Raw genomic sequence first — 11,202 nt, forward strand, 5'->3', positions numbered from 1 at the left:
CCCGCCGACACGAACACACACACACACGTTCAGCCACGTTCAGCTTGCTCGGTTGGCCATGATGGTGTTGACTGCTGCGGTTGGCCGCAAGGGTGTGCCTATGTCACCGTGATTACTGCCGCGAGGCCTGCCTGTGTGTGTGTGCGTGTGTGGTTTGGGTGTGTTTGGGTGCCAGCCACACAAGCACACGGACAAAGTTAGTTCCGGAAAAGTATATCCAAGTCCCCGACGGGGTCGTCGTCCGCCGTCCGCATCCCTCTAAACAGAGCAGGCGATAACCACACCATCATAGCGCCTCGAAGGATATGAACCAACTGGCGCGCTCATATCTATCTGAGGGCGACTCACTCTGTTCGCCCCATTCGAATCAAAGACAAATAATCGGAATTAGTTCCGCCAAGGACAATGCCACCGAGCCCATATCTAACCACATTGCCCCGCTCACAATGGGAAGCGGCCATCGAGCCCGGGGACGGTCTGGCGGGGGCGGGCGGCGGCGGAACCCTCGGCTCGGGAGAGCCCGGGGCCACGGCCCGCGCACGAGAGGGGTCTCATAGACCAGCTCATTTACGCCCTAAGTCTCTCTGGTGGAGTTAAAGCGCCGTGATGATCGAAACACACACACGACTCCCCAAATGTGTGAAAATAAGCCCGCCTCTCTTCCCACTCCGGCCCAAGAGTGGATGGAGCACTCAATTACGATTACGGCCTAATTTACCGAGAACAGGACGACGAGGAGCGGGGAGGGGGAGGAGGCTTGGGGTCCTGCTCCGTCCCTGTCACCTCTCTATTCCAGCCTGCTTACCGTCCACACCTCCCCCACCCCGGCAGGTCAATCTGCTACACAACTTCGGAGGGGGAAGGGGGAGGAGGGCACAACGGCAATCCAGCTGCCCCAAGACAACCCCGGAGAACAGTGATTATCACTCAGGGGTCGGAGCGCACGCCGCAGACCGCAGACGCACTATCAATGGCGTAAACCCTCGCACGACACGCGCACAGACACACACGCGCGCACAATATGCCGTCATCAACTGTTATTATCGCGCCACAAATGGCACGGCGCTTCATCGTATACCCAAGGGTTTTTCCAAACAAAAGCAGCCCAACATCAGGCCGAATGTATAATGTGTGCGCCAGGCCGGGCCGCGCCCCTCGTGTCTGTCGCCCAGCCTATACGCGAACCGTCCCGTCACGGCGCGAGCAAGAGCAGAGGGGGGGTCGGGTTGCCAACCGCCCCGTCCCGCCCCGGTCGGACGCGCGCCCCGCTCGGCCCCGCCCCGTCGCGCCACCTCTATTGTTACGTTGGCACGCCCGACGCATGCAGGCAGGCCGCGCGAATGTTGCGCACGTGATGCGAACAATCCCCCAGTGACGCGCCGACAACACACAGCCAAGAGGGAACGGCGCCGGCGCGCGCGCGCCTGCTCGCGTGACCGACATTCAGCAAAATGCGCCTAGCCCAAGGTTTTGTTCAGCTGCTCAAATAAATGGAACCGCCACCATGCAAATATATAATTGAACCGAGGAGACTATAGGCGGACACAAATTCGGATCGTTTCAGAAAGCCCAAAAAATAACGTAGACATGCATTTATTTCGTTGAGTGAGACGACGTGAATCTTTATACCAGTATAACTGAAACAGTGTTGCAACATTGTTAAAAATTTCTTGGGGTTTCCCGAAGAGTCACTTTCCACCGATATTGAAAATTCCCAGAGGACTCCGTCCTTAGTTTTTGTGTACTAAAACAGATGTTTAAGGTGGAAGTTTTCATTTCGTCTATATGTTTCAAAAGCTAAACTCGACACGTGAAATCTACAGAGTTCATTAGGAAATCCCAAAGGACTTTGGCAATACTTGCACGAGTGTTCCTTGGTGAAATTCCAGGAGTTTATTTAACAGCGAAGAAACAACACTTTACTTCCTGAAAGCAACGAAATTTTTGCACCACCATTTCCAACTAAAAACGGACAGTCCAGTCATAAAATGTCTCCATAAAACTCGCACCTACTGATACAGTGATCAAAACTATCAAAATTTCGTTTGAGGAAAAAATCAATAGTTTCGCATTAACACCTTATTTTTCTCCGGTGAACTGAACGGTTTATCAAGAGTGGACATAAAAGTGAATTTACTAAAGTTCACAAATACGGAGACGAATATCACAGAAATACTTACCATTTGCTGCGCGTTGTCAAGGCGTAGCCCATCTTTCCACCAAGTTATCTTGGCTGGTGGCCGGGACCCCGCTGACTGGCACACCATCTGAATGGGCTTGTTGGCAGATAAAACCTGCCCACTGTCCAGTGGCATGATGGCAGCGTACAGTGGACGCACTGCAAAAATAAAGAGGAAAGCAAACCGTCACTCCATCTGTCCAGTGTCCATTAGCATCAGCATCAGCCTTTTTAGCTTTTGAACGATTACTGAGAATGCAAAGGGCACAGGGAACCTAAGAGTTTGTCCATCCAAGTCTGTAACTTTTCTCCTATAAATCCGTGAGGTACATGTCTCGATATATAGACATACGCTATCCAAGCATGATTTCCTAAATCTCTGTAACAATTTCCGTTGCACGCGGTGAAAAAACCTTCGTAAATTTACAACATTTTTGTAGGTTCGTTCGGTTTACAAAACAAAACGTGGTACGACAAACCAATTTTTTCTCCCCATTGAATTCCAAGTCTACACAGAATACGGTGTGTAATTTTACAATTTCAAATTGTAGTTTTACAACACACATAATGTAAAAAATTTCTGCAACCCATGCAAGATTTTCCCACGCAGTGTACTGACTGGGAAATGATGGCCGTCACAGAATTAGTGTAGACGTGTTATAACATAGAGTGCTTTTCAGTGATGCCAACCCCTGCTGCGGCCCCTCCTGTCGACCCTGACAGACGTGTGTAACACTGCGTCGCTGTCCCCCCCCCCCTACCCGGTCCCCCCTTTTTTACACCTCTGGAGCAGAGCGCGAGCGCGCCCCATCGCCTCGCAGCCGGCCGCTGTCGTCAGCACGATGAGAACTAACTCTGCTGACGGCCTGGCCTCAAAGCAGCACCTCCTCCTCCTCCCTAACCTCGCACAGGACGGCGACAGGTCAGCAGGCCGCCCAGCTCGCAGCGCCCCGCCGCGCCTGGCGTGCACTTTTACGAGCGTTATCCCTACTCCCCGGTGGGCAAACGAAAAGAAAGTGCTAAGGTCAGGGAAGGTGTGTGCGCCGCGCAGGAACGCGTAGGGGAAGAGGAGGGCGTTTCACAGACAAAGCCTAACCCGAACGCCCAAAGACCAGAAAGCTAACCGGCCGTGGGGCCCGTCGTCAGTATAGTTGATATACACGCTCAAAACAGAGCGGGCCACACAAGCGTGCAGTGTCGCAACAGCCCGTACAAGCGCGCAGCGCGCATGCGGGGGAGTAGTGATGGAGTCCGAGCGACTAGAACTAATGGAAACGCAATATTATTGCAGCCCGTGGTTTCGTGCAGCTGGTCCGCCGCAGCTAGTGCGCGCTGCTGTGCACTCGACCTCTCCCCCCTCCGCCCCCTCCTCGGGTAGGTGCCGCCTTGGGCCGCCACCGCTCTTGCTCATGTCGCCCAGCCCGCTCGCAGTTTTACTGTCCCCCGCTGCTCTGCTCTGGCTCGCTTTGCTCTTTTACGCGCCCCTGAAAGATGACCTGAATTTTGTCGGTATCTACGGGTGGTGTGCTGTTGGGCTTGGTGGGGCGAGGGTGAGCAAGGGGGCGGGGGTCGCGCCCGGGGTGCTCACTTTTATTCTATGCGCAAGTCGGGAAATGAAAAATGGAATAGGGCAGGTGGGAGGCTGGCTTACACATCCCGTCGGCCAAAACTGTTTCCAAACTAACAGGTGTGCCCTACAGAACCCACCACGCGCGCTGCTGTGAGTCACAAGTGCGAAACAAACCCAACCTTGGGGGACAACCTACACGCGCGTCGCTTGCGAGTTGCAAGTGGCGCAGCATAGCCTAGCACAGCTCGCACGCGCGCTCGACTCTCTGATAGTAGAGGACCTCGCTGACAAATTAGCGATTGAGGTTCGCACGAGAGTGGGGTGAGGCATGGGGGGTGGGAGAGGAATGGGTGGGGATAAGGGGATGATGGTTGGCACACTTCACCATGTTGAAGGGGATGGGGAGAAGAGGGCGACGCTCAACAGAGATGTCATTCAGCCTGGCATGAGACCTAGCCGAGCGAAGCACGCAAAAGGGACCGGGAGGAGGATGGGACCCTCGTGCGAGACTAGGTAAGCTACTTAGCCCTCATAAACAAGGTCGAGGGCGGGGCAGGGGCGCGAGCGTGGGGAGGGGGCGTCGCTACCATCCCCCGCGAAACGACACCACCTGCGATACACAGCAGAGCCTTCATGAGCGTAATGGCTGTGCTCCGCCTAACCCAAAACGGGGCGTCGTAGAGCAGCGGCCACCTTGGGACAGGGCCCACGCCGCGCCCCACAGGCACCCACCAGGACCCGGCGGGACCCGCGCGCTGGCTCAGGAAGAGGACGACACGGCGCCAGCAGAGCGCAAACTGCGAGCAGGTCCTGCTGCCTGCATGTTTGCGCACCGTGGGGGGGATGGGATGGGGGGCCTATATGTGCGGACTAAGCTGTTGACTCGCGCGCGCTGTCCCACATAGTCCGCACACATTAAGACGTTACCCCCATCAAGTTCTCGCCCGGCCCGGCCCGTCCCCCGGCTCGGGCGAGGCCCCGGCTAGGCTCAGGCTCTACTCTACTCTGCTAGACTCTCTCCGGCCGCACCCTCCCCGCCCGCTGTACCACACAGCTCAGCTCCGCTCATTACGTGTGAAACTTTTCACCTCCCGGAAAAGGCAGCTGGTGACACCTCGTTACCGCCCGTCACACGACGACCTCCCCCCTCACCCCGCCCCCCCTTTCCGCCGGCCTACCCCACCTGCTCTCTGGGGGCTGTGAGGCGAGGCCGCCGAACCACCTCCCGGTGGGCCCTCGCGGCACTGCTCGGGGGCGCGGGACAAACAGCTACCGGTACTGGGACGGACGGGCGGGGATATAAACGGACCGACGAGAACCGCGGTGGCAGCGGTCGCACGGCATTGCCGGGGACGGGCGCGGCAGGGTCAATCTGCCCACAATAGTGGTACCAAGCTGTGTGATATCGCCGCTGTCCCGACGTTATCTTGACTTTGCGCCTCAAGACGGAGTCGTGGGCGAGGAAATTCGGTGACAGCGGGCGGCGAAGGGCAAAGAAGAAGGGGACAAGACGAAGCATCCGCATCTTCTTTTTCCCGTATCGTATCGTGAAACCAGAACCGAGTCGGCAACTGAAATTTGATTTTCCACGCTAGCCTTCGTTTGAAGGTACATTAAAGTTTGGCACTCTGAAAACCACTATGCGTAACATAATTCAAAGCTCTTTGTTACGTTCGTGTGCGTTAAGTTTGTAACATCGGATATACAAATTATTTTACGTAACAGTTTTATACAAATTACTTTCCGTAACATATGTTACATATTTGTTACTTTGCGTCACAAAATTATTTTTGTTGATTGTAAATATATAGCTAAACTTTCAGAGCATAATTAGCAGTGTAACAGCTGTCAGCTGTCACGGACTTGTTACAATAAATATAACTATACACGTACACATACACGCATACGTGTTGTTACATAGAGTAACTTTCAATGCAAGCAATGAGGCGAAAAATTGCCCTTTTTCAAAAGTCGGGCCAACATTTTGACATTCAAAAAAGAGTGCGAAAACAAGCTAGGAGACGCAACCACGGCGTTTAGGGTGCGCAGCAGGCCGAAGGCGGAGCGCCTGGTAGGTAGGCCGCCCACCCGCGCTAGTGCCGCCCGGTTGCCTACCCTGTGGTCCACAGGCGCCACGCCCCCTACTAGTACAGCAGCTGGCGCGGCTCGCGGCGGAGCTGCGGCCGCTGCGTGCGAGTAATGATTTCATCAAGTCACGTGACCGACCCTCCGTCGAGTGGAGCGGGGCTCTACTCCGCCGCCCGGGGGTCGTGCTGGTTCCGCGCAGAGTAGCAGTACTGTGTTCCCTCCGGCGCGCGAGGAGCGGGGCCCGTCCCTTTGCAGGTTCGGCCTCGGGCTGGGCCGGCGGGCGGACGGAGCTAGGTGTCCAGCCGTCGAACACTCAGCAACTAATTAATTTATGGAAGTCCTCCCTAAGCAGCGGCGGAGTTACGGGATGGGACATTGCTACCCTCCCGCCGTGCCTTCAGAGCAGAGAGAGATAGAGACAGAATTCCGTGGCCCTGACCCCTCCGACGGACACTCTCGAGAGGCAGGAGAAGGGGGGAGGGAGTTCGGCAGTTCATTTGCATAAATTCATTCATGGCTCTGCGAAAATACTGCCGCGCTAATAACAATAAAACACGCAGAAAGGTTGCCCTTGAGAATCGTGGACGGACGGAGGAAGGAACTGACTGAGATTTCGAGTTTTACCTGCTGCTGCTGACCCTGCCATGGAAGTTGGAAGTTGCCCGTCGAGAAGTGGCGTTCCCTCCTTAAGCGGCGCCGAGCAGCTAGTCAGGCAAGGACTTCATCACATCATTCGCATCGCAGGGTCGGAATGTGATTTCAAAGGGTCAACTTGGCTTGGCTCAGCCCTGTGCTCACTGTGCTCTTGGAAGCAGGGCTCGGGCACTGCCGCCCGCCGCGCTTCGCCCCCTGGGCCGTGCTCGGGATAAAGCGAGTCTGGCTCGAACCGTCTGGCGCCCTATTCTCTACACACCCGCCTCATACCGACCCTAAGATATGGGGTATACTGAAATGAAATAAGGTGCTCAAGAAGATTCTGCGAACGTGCCCCTTCAGTTGCGCAGTTGCATCCTGCCGCCATCACGAGAAGCGAATTCCCATTCCCCGACCATACAAGACTCGAAACAAAACTGAGAGCCACTGCAACATTTCTTTTAGGCCGCAAGGAGTGGTCCAGCACGGCGCATGCGCGGCGGCGGAGGAAATTACCTGGCCTGGCGGACGCCGAAAAGATGACAAAACGACGTTTTTATCGCGAGAGCCCGGGGTGCCTCAGCAGCGGCAGGCGGCCCTTGCGCGCAGAGCGGAGCCTGCCAGTGTTTGACGCCGCTATCGCAATGTTTGCATCGGACAGCAGCAGCAGCGGCGGCAGCGGCTCCTCCTGCCGCCCCCTTCCCCATCGGGCCCACCCGGCCCTTTGGGTATTCAGGGCGAGAATTAATTCATCATGAAGAGGCTAGGCTCCGCGAGGCCGCAGTCGCACCCCCGGCTGCCGCTGCACTGAGTCCGAGTGAATCACTGCCGGGAACGGGAAGCAGAGAGAGAAGGGGGGAGACGAGAGAAATCCCGCAGCGTGTAGACGTGAGGATCGCGTCGTTCAGAGCGCACTTTACTGCCGCGTCCGGGTAAAGGATTTCCAGGGGCGGAGGGGCCGAGCGAGGCCGCCTGGGGCCCCGAGGGGTAGGGCCGCAAGGCCCCGGGGGACGGGTCGTCCCGCAATGGGTTTTAGGTGCCTTCCTTATATGAGAGGACCGCCCAGCAAGAGGTCGCCCCACACTACTATCCCCCCCCCTACCCCCCACCTAACCCGCTCGGCACCGCACACTGTCACCTCAGCCGGACGGGGGGAGGGAGACACACTTTCGCAGAGAAAAATGTGAAACACTGCCATATGGCACACCACGCGGCTGTGACTTTCCGTCGAGGTCACTTTAATTCCTTTTGCTCGTGACGCCCTCGGCGTTGTGAAGCACAGAGAGCCCTGCAACGCCCTGCAACGCCCCGCACACCCCTCCATATCCTGCTCCGCCGCGCCATGCCGATTCAAGCGTCCTTTACATGCACGCCTTTTGGTGATGGTAGTAAAATCGGATGGCCATCGAGAAAAATTCGCCGCACGCGTTTTTGACGGCCGTGTGCAGGCTGGGGCTTGGCTGGGGGGCGACCGGACCGCACAGCCGGGGCGGGCGGCCCGCGCGGCGCACACCCTCGACGGGGGCCTTCCGTCCCGTTACTTGTCCCCGCCGGGGCCGCGACCAAACGCAATGTGAATGTGGAAAGTTGGCAGCGGAACGCGCGCCAAAGGGAGGCCGGTCAAGTAGTCATATGTGCGTGGCGCGAGCCAAACCAGCGTCCGGGGCCCCGCCGGTGGGGGAGGAGACCGACCCGGGCCCGCCGGGTGCGGTCGTCCGGCTCGGGCCAATTGGGAGGGCGCCCCAGTGCGTCGTGCTGCAATGGATTCTTTACGGCCAGGAGCGCCAGGCCAGGGCCCCGGGGCGGCGCGCTGGGCCCGAGGCTCGGCCGGGCCAGTAAAAGGCGCCATCATGGCCGCTACTTTCTGCTATGCAAGCTTGTTCCCTCCGCGGAAGTGCCTTTCTGCCCGCCCGCTCGCCGGGGCGCAGGGCGGGCCTGGAGCCGCGCTGCGAGGCACCCCCACGCGCGCACCGCTTCCCCCTGACATGTAACGCCACCGCACCAAAGGGTTTTTATTTTCAAGTAGCTGATGGGGATTATTTCCCTGGGCCAGAAAATAGTGATCTATTGACCCTCTCTCCCCTCTCCGCGTGGCGCGGGAGTCGAGAACATTTTAGAAACGGCCGGTCTTCAAAAACCTTGGGCCGTGACTCTCCCACGCTAGCCCTTTGAAACATAAAGGGGAGAGATGTTCCCCGGGCAGAGAGGCGCCTCCGCCTAGAAGTAAACATAAAACGGCTCTGATATCGGGCAGGGATCAATGGGCGCAAAAGGGGTAGGGAGCCGGGGCGGCGCGGCGAGCGACTTTTTCATCGGGCCGAGCCGAGCAGGCGATGCGTCATTAATTCCACTTCGCAGCGCGCGCCTAATCATCTCGGAGAGAGAGAGAGAGAAAGAGAGAGAGAGAGAGAAAGAGAGAGAGAGAGAGAGAGAGAGAGAGAGAGAGAGAGAGAGAGAGAGAGAGAGAGAGAGAGAGAGCGAGCGAGAGAGAAGACGGAGGGGAAGGGTGTTGGCATTCAAGACAAACAGTAATTATTTTTCCCACTTAAGGACGAGGGATGAAATTCGTGCCCTGTGGGCTTATATAAGTAGCTGTCGTCAAACTAGTCGCGATAAGCAGGCTTTCCGACTTCACTTATTAGACGAGCTTTCCGGAATAATGAACGGGGAGACATGTCGTCCTCCTCGGGGAAAAGCGGCTCAGAAATCCAACTTTTCTTCGGCGCTGTCCGCAAATGATTGGCGATGGAAAGCCGTCGTGAGCGAAAACAAACACGCCGATATACAGAGAGAGAATCGTAATAGGAAGAGAGAAAGAAACAAAGAAAGAGGGGTAGATTTACAGTCAAGTGTAGGTCGGGCTCCAGGATAGGGCACTAGGCACTGGCGTGAGGAATCGTAATCAGAGAGGACCAATTAATAGTTGCCTGGCGGGATTGGCTGTCTGATTGGGGGCGCACTGCCCGGAAATTGGGCCATTATGCTGTAGAGCCCGCAAGGTGAGGCAAGCGTTGCAAAAGAGCGCGGCAGCGTCCAGCACGCAGGGAAGGCAACGCGGCCACGACGGGTGCGCGGCCTCGAGCAGAGTCCCTCACCCCCCCCCCTTTTCCCCCTAACCTCCTCGACCCCCGGCAACCAGCAGCCGCGTACCCCTTTGGGCCTCACTGTATATCGTTAGCCCTGGCGGAGCACCTGTGTGCGGAGAGGGCACAACTACCCACCCGCCCACTTCAGATTTGTTTTCTGCGCTCTGCGCCTCTTCTCCGGAAAGATAAAAACGAAAGAAACTTGGAAAAAATAATAAGAAGAATGGACATTGTATTGAGTGTACGCTGGATCGACCACCACCGCCTCACACACTAAAACAAAACTTTGTGAAAAATTGTCGTACCTGGTGGAGGAAAATTTCCATCCATGGGTCATATAGTACAATAGTGCAGCTCAAAATTGTAAAATTTACAAGCCGTGCGTATGTCGACTTTGAATCGAATAACGAGCAGAAGTGGGAGGTCGCACATGTACGACTCGTTTTGTGCATCGAAAATTACAAAATATATCGTATACGCTCAAACATATTTTTCACAGTGCAAAGGTGCATAATGCCATTCCAGGGATGCTAAAAAAAATCAGTTATGTGCCCCTAGAAGGGCACTAAAAAGTCTCAAGGTGGCAGTGTTTTTGTAATGTAAAGGTTCTTAATCTTTAGTGCCTTATGAGGTGGGGACTAATCACATTTCTTTTTCAACCATACTCGTATAGAAATATTGCACCTCTACGTGAACCCGGAAACGAAATTCTTAGCCAGCCCTTCTGTATTAATCAATCGCCAACACAGTTGCTTACTCCACCAGGCGCCATGTAGAACGTAAAATTACACTTGCGCTCCCCGCATAACAAGCCTCCTCTTCCACCTACCGAGCTGAACGCGCACCCCCCGGCTGCACGGCGCGGCGCGCTCACCTGAGCGGCACACCGGCAACACTCGCGTATGATTTGCCCCCTTGCAGCCCCCCCCCCCCACGCCTACGCAGCGCATTCCGTTTTTCTTTTGTTTACTGGACCGTGAATATAATAGGACTTGGAGGGAGATCCAAAGCAGCTGGCGCGGCCGGGAGGTATAAGGCCGGTCCATGCCGCGGGTGGTGGTGGTAGGGGTGAGCGCGGGGGGAAGGGCACGAGAGACACGCCGTCCCACGGCGGACGAGAAAGAGAGAGAGGGAGGGGCGTGTGTCAGCAGATCAAGAGAATCCGGTCGACCGATTCTGAAAGCAGCCCCACGGGTCCTCACACGTTACACCAGATGTGGAAAATGTAGTCGTATTATTGCAAAGGGGGAAAATACGGAGAAAGGGAGTCGTGTAGTGGATTATTTTCAATGGGAATGAAAGCAGCCCCCCTCCCCCCCTCTTTTCCCTCTCTCTCACTGTAGCAGAGTGCCCGAGCGGGCTGGCGCCGGGCGCCTCGATCTGAAAGACGATGCGTGCTGGATGTACGTAGAGCCGAGACGGCCAACAACGGGCGCTCTACCGAGGGCTGCGCTCTACCCAGGATTAATTTTTCAGCCAAAAGGAGTTATGCTTGTCTGCTTGGCGCCACGAAAACGCTAAATTACACATCGACTTACATACGCACGCGCCCGGCTGGTTGCGTGCTTCCAGTAATCCCTGAAGGTCAGCAAAGCGTCTAATTGACGAGGAGCAGCCCGGCCCGGAGGTTAAAGGGAGGGGGGGGG

At 56.3% G+C, this 11,202-nt stretch overlaps 1 protein-coding gene across 1 annotated transcript in view; it reads right to left on the reverse strand.

The window, feature by feature from the left end:
- Positions 1-2,180: 2,180 nt before the first annotated feature.
- The window catches only part of LOC127751339 (nephrin-like), a gene marked incomplete at its 3' end in the record, with an annotated part of 42,716 nt that continues 33,694 nt past the window's right edge, over positions 2,181-11,202 (reverse strand). The window contains exon 4 of the mRNA XM_052274768.1: positions 2,181-2,338. Coding sequence (XP_052130728.1) covers positions 2,181-2,338 — 158 coding nt within the window. The remainder of the gene's footprint in view (positions 2,339-11,202) is intronic.

Source organism: Frankliniella occidentalis, unplaced genomic scaffold (assembly GCF_000697945.3).
Source record: "Frankliniella occidentalis isolate FOCC.00 unplaced genomic scaffold, Focc_3.1 Scaffold435, whole genome shotgun sequence".
Lineage (NCBI taxonomy): Eukaryota > Metazoa > Arthropoda > Insecta > Thysanoptera > Thripidae > Frankliniella > Frankliniella occidentalis.